Consider the following 23,063-nt stretch of genomic DNA (forward strand, 5'->3'; position numbering starts at 1 on the left):
ATGCCGAGGTGCTCTCTACGCAACCTTAGGAGGAAACGTGCGCTCGAAGCGACCAGCTGGACATACAGTACATCTTGTCCCAAAAAAAAAGGTCTTCCGCACACTCCTTTTGATTGGTTCTGCCTCAATTTGTGAGATAGCGGGCTGGACGATGGACACTGCGCGCGATGGCTGAGCGCTAGCGGACGGGAGGAAGAGGAGGGGAGGGGGGCTGACTACTGTGGTCCTGTGTGTGTGTGCCGTGTTCGGTGCGGGCTGAGGACGGACCCAGCGCCAACAAACTGCTGCTCGCCTCCACTGTGAAGATGCTTTAGCCACATTCGAGAGACGGCCTCGCGCAGTCTCCGTGACGATAACACGTTCGAGAGGTTTATTTCCTGTAGAAATGAGGGGCGAAGCTTGTGGTTTGTTGCACGCGGCTCCTTAGGCCCCGCTGGACTGCTGCATGTTTACACCCAAGGGCGATGGCTGTTTGGTTGTGACTCTTTTTCTCTCTTGCGTTGGCTGCTGCCGAAGCTGCTGCAGTTTCCTGACGCCTCGTAACTTGCGTCTGAGCTGTAATCGTCTTGCTCTGTGTGTGCGCACTTCTTCTCGCCGTGATGCAAAACATAAGGCCGCTTTTAAGACCCCCCGCTGGAAGCTCCCGGGTCTTCTGGTCGTGGCGCTTTTACGTATGAGGACGAGTTGTTCTTGGTTGAGCTCCCGGGGTTGCTGTTTGATGACGATAACCATTGCAGAAGGTATCGCAATTTTGCTGAGCAATAATGAGAAGAAGTGAGGCGCAGGCAGGCTGGGCGAGTACACTGTCACGAGGAGTGACCCGGAAAGTGATGACAACGATATAAACTAAAGCGGCCCAGTTTGATGCGCTGTGCGCTCGAGCTGCCGCGGTGATGGTTATCTACACTTGATCTGATTCCATATTCATGCTGCTGTCCTTCGCTTCATTTTCTTTGGCCCCGGACCCTTCTCCGTCGCAGCCTTCCGCTTACCCTTTTTGCCGGGTTTGCCACCGCGCCCACTAGCTCCTGACGTTGCAGGATCGTTGTTCGTCGTCTTTCTCCCCTTCGATTCATGGACAACAGCGTGTGACGGCAAGGAAATATGCTGCGGCTCCAATTGCAGCCGAGGATACAGGGGCCCCTCAGGTGCGGAGCAGCTAGCCAGCAGCTCGTCCCAGTTCATCCAACAAGCGAAGGGCTCAGCCACCTTGTTTGGATCCATGCCGCCGATCAGTGGGCGGAGCTTCAGGCATTCTGTACATTGTACGAATTTCCGCTCACCGTCATCATCGTGCGAGTGAGTGTACCGATAGTGATGTGACAACTTATCCAGACGCTTGCAGCGCTGAATGAAGTCCTGCGCAAACTTGCGTTGGCGGTATTCCACCAAATCTGCTCCTTTCATGAGCACCACAAGCTTTTCCTCCGGTGCAGAACATTTCTGCCGGAACCCCAAGAGAAAGTAGTTGAGTAACGTTAGTCTAGTCACAAAAAGCAATACCAGCTAGCATGGCTTACATTGTGGCGCTTGTCCCATCGGTTCATTTTGCAGTACCAAACAGCGGGCAGCTCCGACACATTAACTTGGTCTATGTAGACATACCACGCATTATTAGAATCAGCCACTGCTTCAACGTGCAGCCACCAGTATGACACTTACTCGGCAGTCGACGCCACTTCTGGCACTTATCGCACTGCACCCAGTCGTCCTGCTTGGTCGCAATTGGATTTGGTTTGATCTCATCGTCGTCTTCCGCTGCTGCCTCCTTCAGCTTTTGCAGTGCTGCACTTCGCGTTTCCACCGACAGCTCGGGAGACGACGGTGCAGTTGTTTCAGAGCTGCTGGCGCCGGCTTCTTCTTCTTTCATTTCTGACTCAGCATTTACCGGCTCGGCTGCGGCTGCAACAGTTGTCGATGTGGCTTCGTGCCTGTGCTCATTGCTCGAATCTTTCTCCTTCTCCTCAGCCAGCTCCTTTTCCCTCTCCTCCTCCGAGATGATCTGCACTTCGATTCCATAGTAGTCCATGATGTCATCGTCATCATCAACGGGGGCCAGCCCCGGCCATAGGGACGACACATACTTTACTCGCTCATCAAGCGTCAAGCTCCCAGGTTTGTCGCCAGTCAACGGGACGAAGTCTTCATTCCCCACTTTCACAGGTTTGTATCTGGGAAGCGGACGTCGCTCGCGTACGGGCTCAGGACTGTAGCTTCTTGGCTCCGAGCGTTCATCATAGTCTGGGTTAGAGGCCCAGCTAGGTTGTTGCGGCGGGGAGGACGGGTGTGCGCTTCTGCCGATGAGTGCGTCGAACATGGCTGCCTCTCGGTCGTCGTCCTGGACCGAGTCGTAATACTCCTTGAGCAGCTCGCGCTTCAGCCGGAAGATCTCCGCGTTGCGGCTGGGGTTGCTGAAGCCTCCGTTGTGGCGCGGCAGCCGCTCCGGCAGTATGGTGGTGGTGACGGTGCCGCCAGGGGACACCACCGTCTTTTCCTCGGCCGGCAGCGTGGCTCGGTACGAGATCTGACAGCGCGGGTAGAAGCGCACGAGGCGGTGCATCTTGTTGTTCTTAGGCTTCATGATGGTGAAGTCCTTGAGCTCGATCTCTCGCGGCACCTCGGGCCGCAGCAGATACACGTCCACGGTCTCAGTCTGGATGGGGACGGGCTCTGCGGCAAAGGGGGCTACAGCTGCGTCAGTCCGCAGCACGGAGGAGGCTCTGTAGGACTACGCAGCAGACAGGAGAGCACTCACCGTCGTAGTAGTCGCCGTCCATGGCGTTGAGCGCCGCGCGCAGGTCCATGGCAGCTTTTGGAAGTCGCCGAAAAAAAAAAAACTGGCCTGTTTCATAAAAAGAAACAGATGCATCTGAATTTGAAACACTACCGGTAAGATACCGGTATTATTTCAAATTTAGATCGGCGGTAGCAAATCTGTCTGCTCGTAGGAAGCGATGAGCTCGACGGAGAAGAGGACGCTGGTCTTCGTTTATGGCACGCTGAAGACCGGGCTGTATAACTACACGACGTACTTGCGGCCGGCTATTGCGCTGGGCAAGGCTTCGTTTGTGGGCGCGGCTCGCACGACGAATGAAGACTATCACATGGTGCTGGACGATCAAGCCTGGTATCCGTGCCTCTATAGAGCTCCAAGCCACGGCTACCGAGTGGCTGGCGAGGTCTACAGCGTAGACGACGATACGCTGGCGGCTCTGGACGTGCTCGAAGAAGTGGACGACGATCTCTACGCACGGGACGAGATCGACGTTGACCTGATAGATGGCGAGCGCAAAGGGGAAACCCTGTCATGTCATGTATACCTCATGCCGATCTTCGACGACTTGCCCAAGTTACAGCGGATTGCCGACTACACGGCAGCAATGAACGCCAAGTACGACGAGCTTATGGGCGATCCTCAACTCGAGATATTGGAGTGCATCTACGGGAAAGAGATCACGCAAGCCGTGGAAGCTAAAGTGGAAGCTGGAATGGACTTTGCTGACGCGTGGGAGATTGTTGTTAAAGGGTGATCCTCATGAAGAGAGGTCAGTGTTTGCGAGTCAAGGGCAAACACAATATTGTATCAAGCAATTGACTCTATCCGATCTCCATGTGTATTTATGCCTGCCTACACCTGCCTATAGAATGAATTTGGACAGGTCTGTACGCTCCAGCACGTTCGAGAGGCGCTGCTGCACGTACTTCTTGTCTACCTCGAAGTTCACGCCATTCATTTTAGGTGCATGGAAGGAAACTTCCTCCGTGATCTTGCTGATGATCGTTGCCAGGCGACGAGCGCCGATGTTGTCCGTCTGGGCGTTCACCTGTTCAGCAATAGCAGCGATTTCACTGATAGCGTCGTCCGTGAATGTAAGCTTCACGCCCTCTGTCTCCATCAGCGCACTTGTTTGCTCCAGCAGGTTGTGGTCCGTGTCTTTCAGGATCTTCTCAAACTCGGCAGCACCGAGAGGCGAAAGAGCCACGCGAATTGGCAGACGGCCCTGCAGCTCGGGCATGAGGTCCGATGGCTTGGAGCGGTGGAAGGCGCCGCTAGCAATGAAGAGGATGTGGTCCGTGTAGACAAGTCCGTAGCGCGTGTTGACAGCGCACCCTTCCGTCAGGGCCAGCAGTTCCTTCTGCACGCCTTCACCCTTGCGGTAGCTCGCACCATTGCCTCCACTACGTGCCTGGTCACCAGCACTGGCCAGCTTGTCAATCTCATCCAGGAACACAATGCCGTTGTGTTGCACATTTTCCAACGCCCTCTTGACCACCTCGTCGTCATCAATAATCTCATCCGCCTCCTCCGCTTCAAGACGAGGCAGCGCCTCCTTCACCGTCATGCTCTGCGTCTTATCCTCACTCTTGCCGCCTCCACCGGAAAAGCGCGAGGCCATGAGAGTGTCCAAGTGCTTCATCATGTTCTCCAGCTCAGGCGGCATCTCCATCATCATCTCCGGATTGGCCGACGAAGGACGCGTCTTGCTCGACAGCGGCTTCAGCTGCACGCGCACTTTGCGGTTGTCCGCCTTGCCAGACGCGATCTCCTCGCGGAGCTCGGCGCGCGAGATGTCGCTGAGCTTCTTGCGGTCCAGCAGGTCCACGAGTCGATCAATGGCCCGCTCACGAGCCGCCGTCGCGTGCAGCTTCTGCGCCTCCGCCCTCTCCATGTTGACCGCCACGTCCACGAGGTCCTTGATCATGGAGTCGGCGTTGGCGCCGTAGATGCCCACCTCCGTGAACTTGGTGGCCTCCACCTTGAGGAACGGCGAGCCGGAGATCTTGGCCAGCCGGCGGGCGATCTCCGTCTTGCCCGAGCCCGTGGGGCCACTCATGAGGATGTTCATGGGCGAGATCTCGGCCCGCAGCGCGTCGCTCTGCAGCTGGCGGCGGCGCCAGCGCGTGCGCAGCGCCACGGCCACCGCCTTCTTGGCCTCCTGCTGCCCCACAATAAACTTGTCCAGCGCGCGCACCACGTCCTCCGGGATGCGGTCGACGTCCCCGCGCGGGATCGTGCCCACCGGGGCCAGCGGCAGGTTCGTGGCGACGGAGCTGAAGCTGCGACGGCCCACGCAACGGCGCAGCATCATGTCGTGGTGATCTTTTGAAAAACTGTGGCTAGAAATTGAATTCCTGCTGAGTGTCATGCGTATGCGGTTAGATGGGTTATTGCTCAGAATATAAAACGTTGGCGCCAATATTTTGAGACGGATTAGCCATGATGAACGACTCGGACCGCATGCTGCTGCAGCGCATCATGGTCGCTGCGCTGCGCTTTTGGCGACGTTAATCCGACGTGAAGGCTGCCAGCTAACTTAGTATGGCTGTGGTGTAATGTGCGTCAGGCGGCAGGCGCGATGGAGGACCAGGAGGTGCGGCGTTTGGCCAGGAAGCTCACGGGCGAAGGTCGGTCAGTCGACGGCTGCCAAATGCAACGAGACTCTATTGTGCTGATGACTTCTGTTGCCGACGTGGAGCAGACCTCACGGCCTCGGACGTGGACAACATGGTGAAGAAAGTGGCGGAGAACATCCGACCATTTGCGCTAGACGTGCGTCGCGGCATGTACGACGACGGGAAAATGTACCTGGCAGTGGTCAACACAGTAGGAAATGAAGATAACTGCAACGAAAGGCTGGACCTTTGGCTGACGTTATTGTGGTTATGCACTCGTTACTGATGTTAGAGCAACGACTCACTGACGGCGTTCGGTAGCAATTTCAAGCCGTGGGAGATTGTGTTCCTTCGCAAGGCGATGGAGGAGATCGTGGACACGTGAGTGCAGCAACCAATTTAAGACACTCGTGTAACCCGCTTTGCTGATCTTTGTCATGTGTACGTTGTACGGGCGTAGTGACCAAGGAGCGCTGGAGGAGGCCTATCTTTTCAATCTTCGCGAAAACACGAAGATCGACGAGGTGGAGGAGCTGCTTCGTAAGCTGACAGCTGAAAAGTGGCTTGCTCCGAGCGCCGTGCCTATGCCGACCCGCAGTTTTACGCTGGGACCGCGGGCATACTTGGAACTTATCGCATTCCTGCGCGACATGCAGGTCAAGAAATGCCCGATTTGCCAGTACGAGCTGCTACAGGGAGCGAAATGCCAGGGAGGAAGCTGCGAGACTGTGGTCCACAATGGTTGCGTCGACAAGTTTGAAAACAGAGGCGTGCGGTACAAGTGCCCTACTTGCCAGAAGCAGTTGCGACGGTAGAGCAGGAACAAGTTTGGGTTTGGCAGAACCTTGCGGAGTGGTTTGAGCTGGAAAGAAGCCTCTGATCGAGGTCTACAGTATGGATTTTTCTTCTTCCCTTTCTTGCAAGTTGTCGTGGTGCGCTTTACACGGAAGTTTCCAGAACTTCAGGGGCAGCATTGGGGTCGTACGGCAGCAGCGCAGCAGCCACTCGGCGATCCTCAGCGTTCAGGATGTTGAAAGTAGCGCAAGCGTTGACAGTGTCCAGGTACTCGACCACAATTCCGTTCACCTTGAGCATCTCTTTCAACTCCGGCGCGAGTCCGTGGTTGATACGCTCGCCACAACCAAGCACCAAAATCTCTGCAGAAATATCGTCAGCAGCATATTAGGCACTGCAATCAAACGCGTCAACGCGCATCGCTCGACTTACCGATAGGCGGGTTGGCGACCGTGAAGACGGTGAGATGCTCGCGTGTGATCTCCTCAATCCTCTTCGGCTTCCATAGCTGCACAAGCACAACAAAGAGTGCCATCGTGAATACGACGGCCACGATGACCCCTATCTAAAAGCTGAGCGTACCATCGCGATCTCGGAAAACAGCGCCACTCCTCCGCGCATGTTCTGCATTTGTCACGGCACCGGTTAGAAACCGCAGCCAGTGCCTCTACAGAATTTAGGCAGCGTTGCGTGGCATACCACGTCGTTCACGACGAAGCCTCCTTCGTCGTACTCGGTGATGGAGACCTTGGCCGTGCCGTTGAGCATTTCCTGTCCGCACAACAACATCACGGTTCTGCCACCATCAGAGCCACGTAAACTGCGCAGACCAGTGCTTAATGAGCTCCACCTTGTGCATGTCGTGGCCATAGTTGATCCGGCGGCGCGTCAGTGCAAACGGAGGCCGCGTCGCCGCGCGGAGACTGCGCCGTAGCTGCAGCAAGGTGCGGCTCATATTCGTCAGTGATAGCTGTAACCCTGTTGTGTACCCTTTTACGTAACTCGTGGCATAAGGTTACTCTTTGCTAATTGCGATGGTGGACGTCGATGATCACGAGCACTTCATGCGCGAAGCCCTGCTCGAGGTAGGCAACAATAGGGGTTTCTTTGATTGATAAACTCTTATAAGGCTTGTCGATTCTGCTGTCTATTCAGGGCGAGAGAGCGCTGGATCGAGCGGAGGTGCCTGTGGGGTGCGTGTTCGTGTACAAGGGCGAGATCATCGCTCGCGCGTCCAACCGCGTGAACGAGCTCTTCAATGTTAGCTAGCAGGGGTCTTTATGGTGTAAATTGACGCTGGGTATGGTAGGCACTGAGCTAACATATCAACATGATGACTGCAGGCGACGATGCACGCGGAGATCGTGGCGATCGAGTCTATCGCCGCCACTTACGGTGACAAAGCGACAGAGGTGTTGGCTGAGTCGACGCTGTACGTGACGTGTGAGCCGTGCATCATGTGTGCGGGGGCACTCGCACACGTGTTCATCAAATGCGTATACTTTGGCTGCCACAACGACCGCTTTGGTGGATGCAGCTCCGTTCTCAATTTGCACGAGCGCAGGTGAGACGTCTAGCTTTCCAGGGTACTTGTGCGTATTGGCGCTGACGGAGCTCTTTGTCGCTTTGCTTTCGTCGCACTGACAGTGCACTTCCAAACAGCAAAGTGCACCGGGGCTTCCCGTGCGTGTCGGGCATTCTCAAGGAGGAAGCTATCACACTGTTGAAGAAGTTCTACACCAGCGAGAATCCACGAGGTGCATACTACCTGTTGATGACAGGCCACCTCGTTGGGTGCATGCTAACTTACCGTGCTTGTGACCATGCAGTTGAGGACTCTAAGAAGAAACGGAAGAAGCGTGGGACCGAGAGCGAGGAGGCCAAGCTGCCTACAACCGTAGAAAAGGCGTGATTGCATCGCATGCGCTCTAGACGATATAGACTTCTATTGCTTGCACTGCTGCTTCTTGAGAGCATTTGCGTAGGGCGGGTTGATGGGTTTCTGTAGAGGCTCCTGATGGACATACTTGGCCGCATCGCCTTGCTCGCCATTGCCTGCCTCGCCTTCGTCAAGCGGGTACGACTGGTCAGCATCATAGCCGAACACGTCTCCAGCGCCCATAAAGACCACGTCCACGCAGACGCCACGCTCAGCCGATACGCGGCTGGTGTACCAGTCCTCAGCGTCTTCGTCTTCGGCCTCTTCACTGTACCGCAAGTCGAGCAAGTTCCGCTCCATGTCCGGCACAAAGCCCTCGGGCAGATGGAAATCCTGGCACACCACGAACGACTCGAAGCTGGAGTTGCGACTGGTCTTGGGCTTGGCGCACGTCACCTTTCCGAAGAAGCGGCGCAGCTGGGCATACAGCAGCGACACCTCTTTGCCTCGGAAGAGCTTGGCCACGAAGGTGCCGCCGTCTTCCAGGATCTGCAGACTGATGTTGAGCCCCGCCAGCACGAGCTGCGCCTGCAGGTACTCGTCGAGGTCGTGCAGCCCGAGCACGTCCGGGGCGCCGTCGCTCACGACGACCTGCGCCTTCTGGCCGCGGAACTGCGCCACGATCTCGTCGGCCGTGACCTTGTGCGTGATGTCGCCCTGCAGCTGCACGACGCCGTCTAGAGGCGCCATCTCCATGAGGTCCACGGCGATAATGGTGCTGTCCGGGGGCACGCGCTCCGCGATCACCTGGCTCCAGCCGCCGGGAGCCGCGCACAAGTCCACGACGCGCGTGGCGCCACGCAGCAGCCCGAACTTGTCATCCAGCTGCAGCAGCTTGAAGGCCGAGCGCGCACGGTAGCCCTGCTGCTTGGCCTTGCGGTAGTAGATGTCCTGTCGAGCACCAGAGAGCGGCAGGTGAGCGCAGGCAAACAGCAGAGACGTCAGCAGAGCGGCAGACCCACCCGCTTGTCCTTAGAAGTCCGGCCCATGCTCGCCCAGTGGTTGTTCCGCCCACCATTCTGAGGCGCTGTGCAGATGGTGGCACAAGTGACAGCAGCCTCCGTGTGTCACACGTTCGAGTCACGTGATTGGTGGAAATGCAGACTCGGATTACTCAATGCCTTCTTTTTCGTCGCATACACTCACTGGGTACAGCTGCCATTATTTCTAAATTCACCAGAAGGCGACCACCTTCTCACCGTCGCCGCTCGATGAGCTTCTCGTACCCAGGCCACACGAACTTCCATACGGGCAGCGGCACGTCCTACAGCTACCCTAACTCCAACCAGTACGCTCCGTACGCCCCCTACTACCCGCCAGCGCCGCAGCCGCAATACCCGTACACTCAAGCGCCGCCGCCGCAGCAGCAAGAAATCCCGTACGCCGTGCCGGTCGACGTCGCTCCGATGGCTACGCCTCCCACCCGAGACGGCCTGGACTACTCGCGCCCGCAGATGTGGCGCAACTTGCCGCAGCAGCAGGAGCGAGGAACCAACGCCAGCACCTCCACCGGCCGACCGCCCAGCTTCAAGACGGAGCCCACGCAGCGAGCGGGCCGCTCTGCCAGCAACGCCAGCGCCTCCAGCCTCGATAGCAACACGCAGTCGTCGACCTACAGCGACGCGGCAATGGCCGCCAACGCGTCGTTAGCAGCTGCGGGCGTCGCCTCCGGTGCGGGCTATGCCGGCGAGAGGAGCAGTGTGTCCAGTGCGACGTCCAGCGCCACCAGAAGCAGCGTTGACGCCGCGGTCGACACGATGTGGGAAGCGCGACGCGCCCGCGAGAAGGCGGAGGAGGAGGCCGACCAGAAGCTGATCGACGCCGTGTGCAAGGCGTCGCTGGCCGAGTTCAACGAGCGGGAGCGGGCTCTCAAGATTTATGAGTCGGAGACGTCGCGACGGTCGCTCGAGCACCAGACATCCTCCGCGGCGCTGCAGCAAGCGAAGACCGAGGCGGAGCAGCGCAAACGCGCCGCGATGCAGACCGTGATCGATAGCAAGTCTCGCGCGAAGCAGATGAACGACAAGGCTCGGGAAGCCACCGCGCTCTACGAGCAAAAGAACAGCGAGCGTCTGGCCAAGCAGGCCGATCTCGAAGCACTCAAGTTGCGTGAAGCGCAGGAGGCAGAGCTGCTTGCCGTGCAAAAGCGCAAGGAGGAAGCTATGCGCAAGCGGTCTGAGGCGGAGCAAAAGGCGCGCGAGGCGCGAGAGAAGGCGGAGACGATGCGGCACCAGGCGTTTCAGGCTGCATCCAAAGTGCGCGCGAATTCGCGGCGCCAGATCGAGACCCAGCTCGGAGAGGAAGAGGCTCAGCGCCAGCGAGAGATGCAACGCAAGTTGGACGAAATCGAGAAGAACAAGGAGCTTGCTCACCAGCGGAAGGAGGCAGCCGCCAAGAAGGCAGAAGAGGCCCGTCGTCGTGCTGAGGAGCTGCGCCTGAAGGCCGAGCAGGCTCGGGCAGGACTGAAGTCAGCCACTGCCCCCACGTCGTCGGCTTAATTAATGCATGGAAGATGGAGAAGTGATCACTCTTAGTTAAATATATTATGAGCCGAACGTCCGCCTAACCATTGAGCAGCAATCATGCGGAGGTAGTATCACTAACCTCGTTATCCAAGCTGGAGTAGTGCGCGGGCGACGAAGGACGGCGTTTAGTAACATCTTCGAGGCTAGCGCTCGAGCTGTATGTGCCATCGGAGCCGCTGGTACGGCGACAAGACAGTGAGCGGCACCGAGTGTCTTCCTTGAGTCCACCTTTGTGCTTGGTGCACAACCAGTCTTCTCCCACATCCGTGGTGGCTTTGTCGTCCTCGTTGTTGCCAACAGAGGAATCATCCTCGACCAAGTCCTGGAACCAACCATAGGACAGCAAGTCGGTGACGGTAGGACGCATCAGAGCGTCTGTCACAAGCACATTCTTCAAAAGCCCCTTTGCCTGGTCGGAAATGTACGCAGGATAGTTGATGTGGTTGCGTGCAACATCTCGACGCAGTCGGTGGAAGTCCGAGTCATCGAAAGGTGCGCAACCTGTCAGGAGCGCAAAGATGAGCACACCCACGCTCCACACATCAGCTGGGCCTCCTTGGAAGCCGCTTCGAGCAGCTTCCGCCGTCGCGTGGAGGAAAAGGATCTCAGGACTGCAGTACAGCGGAGTGCCGCAGACCGTCTTGAGCGGCTGCTCCGCGTAAGGCACCACTTCCGACAGTCCAAAGTCAATGAGCTTCACTTTCAAGTCTTTAGTGATCATGACATTCTCCAGTTTCAAGTCGCGGTGGAAGACGTTGCGGGCGTGGCAGTACTCCAACGCAGACAGTAGCTGCCGGAACACACCAGCCGCTTGGTCCTCGGGCATCTTGCCGTTCTCCAGCAGGTGCTCCAGCAGGTCCGAGCCCTCGACGAGTTCGTGGACAATGCAAATGCGATGCGATGTCTCATAGGCACCCAGGTACTTGATGATGTTGGGGTGGTCCAGCGACTTGGAGATCTCCAGCTCGGACACGAGCTTCAGCAGGCGTCGCCGCACGCGGTGCACGGCCTTCTCGGGTACATACTGGCCGTCGGCCACCATGGAGCGGCGCGCCTCCACCATCCCGACCTTGTCGAACACCTTGACGGACACACGCTCGCCAGTGGCAGTGTCTACGGCCTCGTAGACCTTGGATGTCGCACCGGTGCCCAGCACGCGTCCGAACGTGAGCTGCAGCCACAGAAAAATCAAGTCGCAAAAGCAAATCGTCAGTTCGTTTCCCACCACCACTGCCATCCAAAAGGGGAACTCAGTACGTACGCGCTGCTCGAGCTCCTCCTCGCTGATCGTGTCACCGATGAGCGCGCGCAGGCGGTCGGCGATCGACCGCTTTGCCGGCTTCTTGTGCGGCGCCGGCCGGCGCCCCAGCGGCGCGTGGACTTTGGCCGACATTTGCGGCGAGCCGCGCTGCTCGCTCATGCAGAAGAGCGACGCGTAGCCGCCCACCAGCGTGTCCAGCAGCGACGCCATGCTCTCGGATACGGTTGCGCGTGGCTCTCTGTCTCGTTCCGATCCGCTCGACGGCAGCTGTGCCCTCCAGGCCGCAAATTGCAAAGTGAGCTGACAAAATCGAACGCAGCCCGAACCGCCGCGCGTGCATACTGAGCACAAGTCCAAACGATCCCACCTATTTTTAGCCAATGCGGAGCTTGAGATCCTGCACATAAAACGCACACCCAATCCGCGTATCGGAATCAGACGGCGAAGGTCATGGGCAAACCTACCATATAGAATGCTGGAGATCGGCAGAATGCACCTCAATCGCCTCCCCAAACCCAATACACTAGCATATAGCATGATAATCGCACGTATGCCCACGAGAAAATGCGCGGGCAAGTGTCATCACGCGGCATGCGCAAGTGCGCCGCCTCAAGAAAAGAACCCGTCTGTTCAGACGGGTTCTTTTCTTGAGGCAGCAACGGTCGCCGAGGAGATGGCTGGCTGCCGTCGCGCGAGACCTGCGCCTTGCTGCTGGACTTGAGGCGAGTCCCGTCGGCACTCGCGAAACGGATTGCGCGCTACGTAGTTGTCGGGAACCAACCATCAATGGCCTCGGCTGACGTACCATGCTACTGTGGGCATCCTCAATCAAGCATCAAGTCTTCCTTGCAGGCTGCATCCGCTTCAACCCGAGTTTGCTGTAGAATGGAAGGTTGAATGCATCAGAAACGTTGGATGTGGCGACCGCGGTGCCAAAATCTCTAGATACGAGTACTGTAGCTGCAGGTCTTTGCTTGCGGCGAGCCCGGGTCTTGCTGGCGGGCACAATGTATTGGCAAAACCGAACGTACGCGCACATGTTCATTAACGTGTACAGTAGTTGACATTTCACTGCCGGCACAGTGTTGGCCGAGAGCAGCTATCCGCTGCGTGGGATGCAAGTTGCTAGCAATCCAAGCTCCATCTCGTTCTCGTTACTGCACTAGCGAGCCTTTTGATAAAAATGAGTGTTGAGCCCGCCGATGTCACGCGAAACCCACACCTGCGTCAGTCACGCTGGCTGGCGTGTTCGGCGTGTTTGTGCCCTGCATTGCCGATTCTGAAGAGGTGCAGTTCAAACTGTACCTCAAATAGGGTACATTGAGTCTGAACATATCAACGGCTTTAATCTACGCGCGATTAACATACTGACCATGACTGAGCCTCCGTCGCTGCTGCTGGAAGAGGATACGTCCTCCGAGCCGCAACTGCTGCTGGAAGAGGATACGTCCTCCGAGCCGCAACTGCTGCGCAGCGTACCTAGCAGCGGCAGCTTCACGCGCCAGCCCGTGACACCCGCGACGCCCATGACGCCGCGCTCGCCTGGCTCGCCGTCCGCCTTCTTCTACCACACGGCCACCGCGAACATCGTCGTGCTGGCGCCGCCGTCGCCCAGCGACTCGAACGTCTCGTGCTCCGGCGCTGCGTCGACCGGGGGATGCGGCGCCTGCAAGACCGCCAGGAGGTGGCTGCGAAAGAACGTGGTGCAGCGCGTGCTGTCGGCGCTGGTGCTGGTGCCGCTCATCACGATCTTCCTGTGGCTGTCGCCAGCCTTCGCCACCGCCACGTTCTGCACGTTCGTGACCAGCATCTGCTCGTTCGAGTACGCATGGCTGCAGCACCGCATCTACCTGCGCATCATGACCAAGATGAATGCCTGCGAGCCGCACCTGATGCGCAGGGACGCCAACAGCGCTGCGCACACCCAACAAAACCGCGACGGAGACAGCAGCCGCGTGTCTGACAGCTACAGTCGCAGCACTCGCAGCGAAAGCGGCAGCGACGGAGAACGGAACATCGACAGCAATGTAGCATACGTGAATAGAGGACGCACCGCTGGCAGCACGAGCGGTGAGACCGTCCAGTCATCGCCGGTATCACCCCCGTTGCCACCTAGAGCAGCTGCGGTATCTCCTCGGTTAGAAGACATCCCCCGGCAACGAAGGCCCAGCCACAACAGCAACGTGGGAGACGACGAAGACTATCTGAGTCACCCAAGTTTCTCCAAATGTGCCGTGTCCAACATCGCCGACAAGTACTTCAAGCAGAACGAGTGGGTCGCCGCTTTGGTGTTATCAGCGTTCAGCACCGTTGTGACCACGACAGCATTCCTGATTTACGTTAATCATATCCCTGAGCTTCAGGAAAAGCAACTTTTCAAGTTGCGGTGGTTCTATAGCGTCGCCACGGACTACGTCACTGCTCTCTGCGCATTTTTCACGCCAAATTGGAGATATGCTTTTATCTGCATTGTCGAGAAGGCGGTTTTTACGTTGCTGACCATGCATTCGACCGCTTGTCCGATTAACCGCTTCCGCTGCGGTGTCTCCCTGGAACCAGCTCAAGTGTTCCTCTCTGGCGTCGTGGTTATCGTCTTCTTTCGACTACAAACTCGCACTTCTGGCCCCGCAACATTTCTTCACATTGCGTTGGATATGCTCGGTTACTTGTACATCATCGGCAGTCTTTCGGTGATTGTCGCTTTCGTGGACGATGAGCGCCTCGAGTCATACCGTAAGCTGCTGATCGTGCTGCTCTACGTCGTGTGGGCTTCAGATACAGGAGCATATCTGACGGGTAAAATACTGGAGAGATGTCACTACAGCCACTACAACCCCCTGGCATCGCACCTGTCCAAGAACAAGGATTATGAAGGAACACTTGGGGCTGTTTTCTTCGGTGTGACAGCGATGTTCATTTCGTCTGACTTGCTCAATGTGCCTGGGTCTGCAATTGCACAAATTGGGTTCACGGTACTGGCTGTGGTGGTAGGACGGCTTGGAGATCTATTCGAAAGCTTACTGAAGCGTGCTGCGGGGGTGAAAGACTCTGGAAAATTGATCCCTGGCCACGGTGGTGTGTTAGATCGGATTGACGCGCTCATGTTTGCCTCGTTGGTGTTTGCACGATACTACGCGTCTATTGTGATGTGACGCCAGGCGTAAGCTCAAGCGAGTTCGCAAAAACAGTGAAGTTGCAATTTGGTGTTCCACGGAGTTTGGACGCAAGGCGCATATTGAACTTTACCACGTTGGCCAGCGTTGAGCATTTAAGCATTCACCGAAGGATCAACAAGGCCAGAATTGCACAGGCGATCAGTGAGATCATGAACCCCAAGCCGACGGCGCTCGTTCCTGTGGCAATGGGCAGCGTGGAGATCGAGGTGGCAGCTGTTTGCGATGTTTTGGCTCGCGGTGGCGTTCAAGTCACTGTTGCTAATGAAGGCGGTCATCTGCACCACATCGTGAAATTGGCCAAGGGAAGCCGGTCGAGTTTTGTGTCAATGACGAGTATGATGTCATTGCAATTCCTGGTAGCCCTGGTGCTAAAACTTTGGGGGCTTGTCGAACCCTGACGAATCTGCTGAACCAAAAAGCTGCAGGAAAGCTGTACTGGCGCGATTGGTGAAGCCGTTTACGAAGTTCTTTTCCACAACGCGCTTGTCCAGGGGCCTATGGCCGGCCACCCGATCTACGAACTGGTAATGGGTGACCTGTATTCCCGACGACAACCTACAAACTGGTAATGGATGACCTGTACTCCGACGACAAGGTCGTGATCGCGTGACAAGCGAAGGCCCCGCGATAGCTATCGCCTGGGCTGTCACTCTGGTCGAGCTTCTTCGGGGCGAGAAAGTTGCGCGCGAGATCGCCAATGACATATCGTTCAAACCGATCAAGAAATTAACATATTAAGAGGAAGGCTAGCTGTGTTACAAGGAGAAGAAAAGGTAGCTAGCTAGTTTTACGGAAGGAAACACGAAGAACTGGCGGTGTCAGCACTGCTTTCAGCGCTCCATCTCCTTGATCGACTTGAAATGGTAGCTTCGTCCTCAACAGATACTTCCCCGGCACAAGCACGACCAGGACCGAGTCTGACAGGTCCATAACGATCCGCTCCGAGGCTGATTTTATCTTGGGCACAAAAATTGCGGCAACAACCTCGTTCTCATGCTGTCCTGGCATCAACTCATATCGGGGTGTCTCCAACTCAGTTTGAGGGCCAGGAACATCCTGTCCCAGGGACTGGTTGCCGCTCAGTGCCTTGCACCGCGACGCCTGCTCTTTCGTCAGCACCATCCCCTTGTAGAAGTGACGACCCAAGCTGTCCTGCAAATGCATATCCAAATCGGCATCCAGTCGGTTCTGAAGTGCCACTACGTCTCCAGAAGTTATCTCACTTCGTCTTGTCTTGTCAACACCCCGCACGACGTACAGGAAGCTGCTGCCGCGCGACCACGCCGTGTCTCGCTGTCCTTCTTCATGGAAATGCGAGGCAGCACTAAACGGATTCTGCTTCGGCAGTAGCAGCATCTCAGCCCCAACGATGCGTGACTGCACTGCAAACTCCCCGTTCATGTCGGCGTAGTCGTTGGCGCACGTGAAGATAGCAGGGATCCTCGACTCCGCGATGCGGAAAAGGTCCGGCAGCCAGCTGAAGAGCAGTTCGTGTCGATGCGAGTCCACGAAGTTGCCGAATCCCGTGTTGTAGCCCACAATGACGGAGGTTTCCGGCGTGCAGTCGCTGAAAGCCTGCGAGGCCTGGAAGTCCCCGAACGTCCCTCGGAAGTGGCGCACGGCGAGGTTCTCGGGCAGATCGTCCTTGCGTCTGTCGGCGTCTCGCTCGTCGACCTCCGGGCCGATGAAGAAGAGCGTGACGCTGGCTTTGGAGAAAAAGGCGGCGAGCTCGTTCCAGTAGTTGGTGATGCGCCACACGCGCTGCTCCGCCTTCTGCGAGGCACCCACCACCAGCACGCGCAGCTCCGGGCCCGCGCAGAGCTGCAGCAGCTGCGCCGCGTACAGCAGCGTGACGGGGAAGCTCAGCGCGTCCAGCATCGATGGATCGTACGTGGCCGTGACCACCAGGTCCACATGGTCGCTCGGGCAGCTCCTGGAGGCCAGGTACTCCTTCCAACCGCCGGACAAGTCGACGCTGCGCGATGGGAACGGCGGCAGCTGCGGGAACGCCTTGGTCTCGAGCCAGCGGAAGGTGCCGCTGTACATCCCATCGCCACGCGGGTCCAGCTTGAGATGCTGCGCGTCGCTGGCGACGGCGTGCGACGCTGCAGGCGCCGGTTTCTCCGCCAGCCGTTGGCGCCGAGTCTTCTTGCCCATGTCAGAAGCGACTAGCAAGAGCGCAAGTGTGAGATCTTGAAGGGTTGCGATCCTGCTCGACTGACCGCAATACAATAATCAAGTTAAATATATTAGTAGAAATTACACGTGGGATAGTATAGAGAATAGAACTATAAATTGCAAATCTAAGTCGGAGATCGCAGTACTAGCCGCATACCGAGCGCAAGTGATTACGTGGCCCAAATTTTGCACACAGCATCCGGGCGAGGGGGGCGAAGAGCTCACAGCCGAGCTAAGTGAGCCCCGACACCCAGCGCCGAGCAGCCCGAGCACAAGCCCCGCGAGCCGCAGCCGCAGCGCGCAGAGAGCCCCCGTGTGTGTCGTGTCGTGCGTGTCGTCGTCTGTGGTCCAGCATGGCGGACATGAACCGCCGCAAGGGGGGCGTGCGCTCGCAGCAGAGCTACATGCAGCAGGCGGCGGCGGCGTCCCAGCAGCAGTTCTCGGCCTACCAGCAGCAGCTGCAGGCCCAGGCCCAGGCGCAGAACCCCTACCAGTACCAGCAGTACCAGAGCAGCAGCAGCAGCAGCAGCAGCAACAGCAGAAGGCCCTGGGCTTCCACCCCAGCCGCAGCGGAGGATTCCGCAGCGCCGCCGCCACCGCCCGCCCCGGCACGCAGAAGCCGTCCATGACTGGCGCCAAGATGGGCATCAAGAGCGGCATGACAGTGGAAGACCTCAAGCGGCTCACGCAGAAGAGGATGCAGCAGTCGGCGGCAGCGGCAGGCAACCCGGCCACGCCCAAGACCGCCGCGCCCGAGGGCTTCTCGTCCTCGAGACCGGCCACGCCCAAGATCAACATGGCGGTGGTCAATGCCACGGCCACGCCCGCAGCGGTGGCCACCCCACCGGTTATCCCCAAGACCGGCATGTCGGTGCAGGAGCTCAAGCAACTCACGGCGCTGCGTGTGGCGTCGCAGAACGTGCCAGTACATGCCAGTGAGGTGACCGGGCTGGTGAGCAAGGCGGTGCTAAGCAACGCCGCCAAGTCGCACTACCGCGACAGTTTGCGCAGCTCGCTCACTCCTGGAAGCACACCGAAGCGCGCGCATCATACTCGAAGCAGCAGCAGCACGCAGTTCGGCAGCGCGCAGTATAGCGGCTTCGGAGGCCAGGCCAGCGACCTTAGTCGCAGCCATGGCCCGAGTGATCTTAGCCGCAGTCTTGGACCGCTGAACTCGGGATCGTCAGGAGACGTGATTCCGGTGCGCGGACATCGCAGTCGCTCGCGCAGCTCGCAGCTGCCGAATGTCGACACGTCGGACAACATGCCCATGCGCTACTCATATACCGGAGGTCAGACCCCCGAAGACTATTTCTCTTCATACGACTTTGGAGGGGGCAACTCGACATCGTCCCAGGAAACGGATCCTGGACGCGGCAGTCTTGACGATGGTACTACTTCAAGCCGCAACTCACTGCTGCAGTTCCCGGAAGAGTCATTCCCGCCGCCTCCGCCTATGGATGAGAGCGGTGGTTTTGTTTCCACTGCACTGCCGTCGTGGTCTCCGCCGCCAGCTCGAACCAAGAAGCTTAATGCCTCTGCAAGCAGTGGTGCGACGTTCTACAACCAGCAGACGTCTTACTATAACATCGCGTCGAAAGATGAATCGAGTTCCAATGATGCTGTTGCTGCAGGAACAAGTCAAGCGCAGGACCAGAACGCGGTGTTGGCACCGCCACCTGGGCTTACAAGAAGGCCATCGATGACGGTACCCTGGCAAGTGGCTGAGGCCGTGCTCAACACGCCGCAAACCAATACTGGACGGAAGAAGCTACTTGATTCGGATCTTGAGAACAGCACGAGCGGACTAAACTCGTCTGCTGCTGAAGCTGCTGCCCAACTAACGGGACTTTCGTTGCAGCCGTCGACGCGTAGTCGAGGCAATTCGGGCTTGCAGTCCCCACCACCCCCACTGTCATCTTCGGGTACGTTGTCAAGTTCACCATCGAGTTCTGGCGGTATGCCACTATCTGGTGGGGCTGCAGGTGCAGCCCGGCGCGGCAGTTTTGGTAATGCTGCCGAATTTTTCAAGTTCCGTCGACGTAGCAAGAGTCGCCTTGAGCTTGCTCGCGACATGTCTTTCGGCGACGGCGGTGAACTGGGGGGATACCCGAGTTATGGAACTGCAGGTGCCATGCCTGGAATTGCGGAGCGCCACGGAGACGCCGAGGATGGGGCTCATGATGATTCGGCCTCAGATGCGAGCTCATCTACTTCAGCTAATGATGAATCCAGCTCGCAGGACTACACGGACGAGGATGTTGTGCAGGTGACTGGCGGCTATGACGACAACACAGAGATTTCGGGAAGCTTCGTCTCCTTTTACAATGCTGCTCGCCAGCAGCAAGGCGGGCTTTCGGCGCTATCGATTCCGCCACCGCCGCCACCTCCTCCGATGGGGGATGACGACGACGATGCATCCACGACATCGTCGAGCAAGGGCAACGGCTTGCCCATGATGAGCCCGAACGGTGCACGTTTGCGCAAGGTTGCGGAATTGGCGCGACGGGGTAGTTTAAGCAGCGAGGACAAAACTCGCGCCAAGGACGAGATTATTCAGAGTTCTCTTGGAATCGGCGCTAATAACGCGGCACGCCTGCTAGCAACGAAGAAGGAAGATCGGGGAGACCGCGTGCCGGCAACAGCACCGTCGGTGACTGCACCTCCCGGTTTCCCTGGCATACCCCGCACGACGCCGAAGGCCTCCGGCAAGAAAATGCTCGCACCTGGATCTGGGATCGTGCGCAGTAGTGCAGCAGCCCCTTCGAGTACTTCCGCTGGTGCGGCAGCTGCAGCCGCAGCTCTCGGTGCTAGTTCTCAAAAGGCCGATACCTCTGGTAGCAGTAGTTTGGAGGAGCGTCTTGCTGCCGCGGCGCAGAAAGTGGCTGACTGCGTTGGCAAGGGTGATATGACTGGATTCCAGCAGGCTATGGACGAGCTAGACTGGCTTCGCAACGAGGCCAGTAAGCTCATGCGCGGTTGAGTGAAGCTTGACGTGGAGTGTGAGGTGCGTGAAACAAGCGTTAGTAGAGCAGCTGCGAGTAGCAGAAACCAACAAAAAACAATCAAATGGTGTAGATATCGAGAAGAGACCTTCCTATCGAGAAACGACAGACAGCAGGTCTCCAGGCCCGACGTACCCAACCGAACCAGATAACCAACAAGACACACTAGCATGCCTATTACTTCTCACCATGCTGTTTTCCGTCCTGTTCGACATCTTACAGCAAAATCTTGTACTTCTCTGTTGATGGCACGTGGTTGATAGCAAGACGGCCGTCATACGATACCGAGGCAAACATCCAGGCATCTCCCCCAGCAGCCCATCGAGCAGCATACACAGAATCCTCATGCTCTTCAATGCGTCGAATGAGGGTATCTGCCACGGCGGCACCACCTGCCGTCTCGTCCATTAGGTCGCGCTCGTCCAGCTCAACTAGCGGCGATGACGATATCGAGGATACTCGCCAAAGAGCCAACGTTGCGTCCGAGCCCCCAGAGAGAACAAGTTGATCGTGCTGTGGGTGATAGCGCGTGCTCCAAACCCAGTGCGAGTGCGCGTTCATCGAGAGCACTGGCTTACGAGCATAACGTAGATCCCAGAACTTGAGTTTGCCGTCATCTCCGCCGCTAGCAAGGGCATACGGCTTGTTCGGGTTGAAATCAAGCGACAGGGTTGCGCTCGGGTGTGCGTCTTCCACACTCACACTGTCTTGCTTCGCTCGGAGATCCCACGTGCGCACACCGCCACCAAGTGCGAAGGCCAGCTGCGAAGCATGGTGCGGATCCCAAGCCAGCGCGCTAGCCCCTCTCTTCGTAGTGCCGCCAAGCATCGACACATCCAGCTCCAGTTTCTCCTGCGTCTCCACCGATCCACCGTCCAACTGCCACGTGCGCAGCAAGGTCTCGTGCGCCGACGCCAATGTCGGCGTGTCTGCCGTAGCATCCCAGGCCACTCTAGCAACCAGAACACCACCCAAAAGTCAGCTCTAGACCCCAATCTCCGCAGAGAAAATCACCCGAGTCGTCACTCGTACTCGGACACCGGCAGCTTCTGCGCCGGAAACGCCGCCAACTGCGTCAGATCTTGAGCTGCAGCATCAGCAGCGTGGCCCTCTTCCTCTGCGTCGCCTCCCGAGTGATCAGGGGCCTCCTCAGCATCCGGGATCTTCCACAGCGAAGCTTCAGCCGGTTGTCCGCGCTGTTTGCCGCACGTGACCAGCAGCTGGCGGTCCTGCGGACTCGGCGCGAGACTCAACACCTCCCCGGGGTGGCGCAACACTTGGCGCGTGGTGATGTCCCTACCATTGTCGTTCACCTCCACTAAATGGATCTACAGCGGCAACAAATGGGCACAAAATACAAAGTAATTAGCGTCGACGCACACCTATGGGGAGGGTATCGTGTCGTATCGTCCAGTACCTGGTTGGGCTGGTTCAAGGAGCTCGAGCCGGCGAAGAACTGCGCGCGGTCCTTCTCCGCCAGCACCGGCTCCAGCGACCGCACCTGCTCCACACACACACAAAGCACAGCCCAATGGCAATACGTCAGTCCAGCAGAACACTTACGCCCACAGCACGGCAGTCAGCACCTTGGTGCCGAAGCTGAAGCTGGATGCGCCGCCCCCGAACATTTTTGGTCAAATGACCCCAAAAGTAGCCAACACACAAATCTACTCAAAACGTAGCCAACACACAAATCTAGTCAAAACGTAGCCAACACACAAATCTAGTCAAAACGTAGCCAACACACAAATCTAGTCAAAACGTAGCCATCACACAGATTTAGCGCAACAAAAAGTGTCCACATACTCAATTTGCAATTGGTGATGTCGCTGCAGTTCCTGGGGCAGAAGTCGTGGCACCCGGCCAGCAAGGCCAACCAGAAGCGCATCTGGGTGGCGGAGCAGCGGGCCAAGGAGCGGGAGGAGCGCGAGCGCGAGAAGGCCAAGGAGGTGCGCAAGGCTGCGGAGGCGCTGCAGGCCCAGCAGGCCGCCGCCGCCGCGGGAGACGCCGGCGCAGCTCGTCGCGCCGCCAGCCAGCAGGTGAACTTCCTGTACGCGGCGCCTCCAGGGCTTCCAGAGGCCAAAGACGAGGGCCAGCAGACGCAGGGCGAGGAGGACGAGGCGGTGCGGGAGTTCAGGCGCCGAGCGGAGAGACGAGGAGAGTCGCAGCGCAAGCTGGAGAGATATGTGGGGCGCCGAGCGGAGGAGACGCTCACGATCAAGGACCAGGTCGAGCGGTTCCCCATTCTCAAGGACGCCCCGGTGGAGGGCAAATACACAGAAACGATCCGGGTCAACTTCAATCCGGTGGGGCTGCGACTGCGCAACGTGCGCTGCATCCGCTGCGGGGAGTGGGGGCATCAGAGTGGGGACCGAGAGTGCAAACTGCGCGACCACAATCCCAATGGTGAGTGGGTAGGTAGTTGGTGGAGTTTCAATGAGATTGAGGGTTTTAATGGTGGGGGCTGGTTGTGTTAGATGCCACCAGGCAGCGCTGGGAGGACCCGGTCACGGAGATCAACAAGCTCAAGTCTGCCAAGCAGGAGCTGGTGTTTCGACGAGGAGCGCTGCCGCTGGAGATGCAGGAAGGGGCAACGCAAGAGTACGAAATCTTGCAGTCAGATGATGGTGAGGTTCGAAATGCTGTCTGCTGGGTTGACAGTGCCGAGTCTGATGGAGGATTCTTTTGCTGACAGAGGATGTAGAAGCTGCTGAAGACGCGTTCCTGGCTAATTTGTCGTCGAAGCAGAAGAGGAAGCTGCTCAAGAAACTTCAGAAAGTACCACGAGAT

General features: G+C 57.8%; 14 protein-coding genes across 17 annotated transcripts; 7 read left to right on the plus strand and 7 right to left on the minus strand.

Moving 5' to 3' along the window:
* Positions 1–1,201: 1,201 nt before the first annotated feature.
* IUM83_12607 (MORC family CW-type zinc finger protein 4) lies at positions 1,202–2,804 on the minus strand (the record flags this gene model as incomplete). The annotated part of the gene is made up of 5 exons (XM_067937243.1): positions 1,202–1,209; positions 1,284–1,443; positions 1,521–1,591; positions 1,663–2,685; positions 2,756–2,804. The coding sequence occupies 5 exons, from the start codon at positions 2,802–2,804 to the stop codon at positions 1,202–1,204; spliced, it is 1,311 nt and encodes a 436-aa protein (XP_067790518.1).
* A 150-nt stretch (positions 2,805–2,954) lies between these two features.
* On the plus strand, positions 2,955–3,530 carry IUM83_12608 (Gamma-glutamylaminecyclotransferase A; the record flags this gene model as incomplete). The annotated part of the gene is made up of 1 exon (XM_067937244.1): positions 2,955–3,530. One exon carries the CDS (start codon positions 2,955–2,957, stop codon positions 3,528–3,530), a length of 576 nt encoding a protein of 191 aa, XP_067790442.1.
* A 108-nt stretch (positions 3,531–3,638) lies between these two features.
* On the minus strand, positions 3,639–5,090 carry IUM83_12609 (ATP-dependent protease HslVU, ATPase subunit; the record flags this gene model as incomplete). The annotated part of the gene is made up of 1 exon (XM_067937245.1): positions 3,639–5,090. One exon carries the CDS (start codon positions 5,088–5,090, stop codon positions 3,639–3,641), a length of 1,452 nt encoding a protein of 483 aa, XP_067790436.1.
* A 128-nt stretch (positions 5,091–5,218) lies between these two features.
* IUM83_12610 (non-structural maintenance of chromosomes element 1-like protein) lies at positions 5,219–6,209 on the plus strand (the record flags this gene model as incomplete). 2 transcript variants are annotated; one of them, XM_067937247.1, is made up of 5 exons in its annotated part: positions 5,219–5,260; positions 5,346–5,406; positions 5,481–5,605; positions 5,687–5,775; positions 5,855–6,209. In XM_067937247.1, 5 exons carry the CDS (start codon positions 5,219–5,221, stop codon positions 6,207–6,209), a joined length of 672 nt encoding a protein of 223 aa, XP_067790534.1. The 2 variants fall into 2 exon arrangements, with proteins under 2 accessions (XP_067790534.1, XP_067790535.1); XM_067937246.1 differs by lacking the exon at positions 5,855–6,209 and having other exon boundaries at positions 5,481–5,583; positions 5,687–5,702.
* A 124-nt stretch (positions 6,210–6,333) lies between these two features.
* IUM83_12611 (putative conserved nuclear protein) lies at positions 6,334–7,144 on the minus strand (the record flags this gene model as incomplete). Its single annotated transcript, XM_067937248.1, has 5 exons — positions 6,334–6,551; positions 6,622–6,697; positions 6,772–6,813; positions 6,889–6,960; positions 7,040–7,144. 5 exons carry the CDS (start codon positions 7,142–7,144, stop codon positions 6,334–6,336), a joined length of 513 nt encoding a protein of 170 aa, XP_067790536.1.
* On the plus strand, positions 7,124–8,101 carry IUM83_12612 (TRNA-specific adenosine deaminase; the record flags this gene model as incomplete). The annotated part of the gene is made up of 7 exons (XM_067937249.1): positions 7,124–7,133; positions 7,204–7,274; positions 7,345–7,449; positions 7,533–7,621; positions 7,727–7,753; positions 7,837–7,946; positions 8,019–8,101. The coding sequence occupies 7 exons, from the start codon at positions 7,124–7,126 to the stop codon at positions 8,099–8,101; spliced, it is 495 nt and encodes a 164-aa protein (XP_067790505.1).
* A 33-nt stretch (positions 8,102–8,134) lies between these two features.
* IUM83_12613 (ribosomal RNA large subunit methyltransferase J) lies at positions 8,135–9,117 on the minus strand (the record flags this gene model as incomplete). The annotated part of the gene is made up of 2 exons (XM_067937250.1): positions 8,135–9,019; positions 9,091–9,117. 2 exons carry the CDS (start codon positions 9,115–9,117, stop codon positions 8,135–8,137), a joined length of 912 nt encoding a protein of 303 aa, XP_067790506.1.
* Positions 9,118–9,339: 222 nt separating this feature from the next.
* On the plus strand, positions 9,340–10,626 carry IUM83_12614 (uncharacterized protein; the record flags this gene model as incomplete). Of its 2 annotated transcripts, XM_067937251.1 has the most annotated exons (2): positions 9,340–10,198; positions 10,276–10,307. In XM_067937251.1, 2 exons carry the CDS (start codon positions 9,340–9,342, stop codon positions 10,305–10,307), a joined length of 891 nt encoding a protein of 296 aa, XP_067790537.1. The 2 variants fall into 2 exon arrangements, with proteins under 2 accessions (XP_067790537.1, XP_067790538.1); XM_067937252.1 differs by having other exon boundaries at positions 9,340–10,626.
* Positions 10,627–10,708: 82 nt separating this feature from the next.
* Positions 10,709–12,124, minus strand: IUM83_12615 (CAMK/CAMKL protein kinase; the record flags this gene model as incomplete). Its single annotated transcript, XM_067937253.1, has 2 exons — positions 10,709–11,824; positions 11,915–12,124. The coding sequence occupies 2 exons, from the start codon at positions 12,122–12,124 to the stop codon at positions 10,709–10,711; spliced, it is 1,326 nt and encodes a 441-aa protein (XP_067790539.1).
* Positions 12,125–13,287: 1,163 nt separating this feature from the next.
* IUM83_12616 (Phosphatidate cytidylyltransferase) lies at positions 13,288–15,066 on the plus strand (the record flags this gene model as incomplete). The annotated part of the gene is made up of 1 exon (XM_067937254.1): positions 13,288–15,066. The coding sequence occupies one exon, from the start codon at positions 13,288–13,290 to the stop codon at positions 15,064–15,066; it is 1,779 nt and encodes a 592-aa protein (XP_067790525.1).
* Positions 15,067–15,867: 801 nt separating this feature from the next.
* Positions 15,868–17,247, minus strand: IUM83_12617 (MYND finger family protein; the record flags this gene model as incomplete). The annotated part of the gene is made up of 1 exon (XM_067937255.1): positions 15,868–17,247. One exon carries the CDS (start codon positions 17,245–17,247, stop codon positions 15,868–15,870), a length of 1,380 nt encoding a protein of 459 aa, XP_067790540.1.
* A 718-nt stretch (positions 17,248–17,965) lies between these two features.
* IUM83_12618 (Beta-glucosidase 26) lies at positions 17,966–20,251 on the plus strand (the record flags this gene model as incomplete). Its single annotated transcript, XM_067937256.1, has 1 exon — positions 17,966–20,251. The coding sequence occupies one exon, from the start codon at positions 17,966–17,968 to the stop codon at positions 20,249–20,251; it is 2,286 nt and encodes a 761-aa protein (XP_067790541.1).
* Positions 20,252–20,489: 238 nt separating this feature from the next.
* IUM83_12619 (Protein TSSC1) lies at positions 20,490–21,901 on the minus strand (the record flags this gene model as incomplete). Its single annotated transcript, XM_067937257.1, has 4 exons — positions 20,490–21,225; positions 21,306–21,601; positions 21,691–21,774; positions 21,860–21,901. 4 exons carry the CDS (start codon positions 21,899–21,901, stop codon positions 20,490–20,492), a joined length of 1,158 nt encoding a protein of 385 aa, XP_067790542.1.
* Positions 21,902–22,096: 195 nt separating this feature from the next.
* Positions 22,097–22,987, plus strand: IUM83_12620 (protein kinase; the record flags this gene model as incomplete). Of its 2 annotated transcripts, XM_067937259.1 has the most annotated exons (3): positions 22,097–22,679; positions 22,751–22,874; positions 22,969–22,987. In XM_067937259.1, 3 exons carry the CDS (start codon positions 22,097–22,099, stop codon positions 22,985–22,987), a joined length of 726 nt encoding a protein of 241 aa, XP_067790451.1. The 2 variants fall into 2 exon arrangements, with proteins under 2 accessions (XP_067790451.1, XP_067790450.1); XM_067937258.1 differs by lacking the exon at positions 22,969–22,987 and having other exon boundaries at positions 22,751–22,965.
* Positions 22,988–23,063: the final 76 nt, after the last annotated feature.

This window comes from Phytophthora cinnamomi (genome assembly GCF_018691715.1).
Source record: "Phytophthora cinnamomi strain GKB4 chromosome Unknown Contig46, whole genome shotgun sequence".
NCBI lineage: Eukaryota > Oomycota > Peronosporomycetes > Peronosporales > Peronosporaceae > Phytophthora > Phytophthora cinnamomi.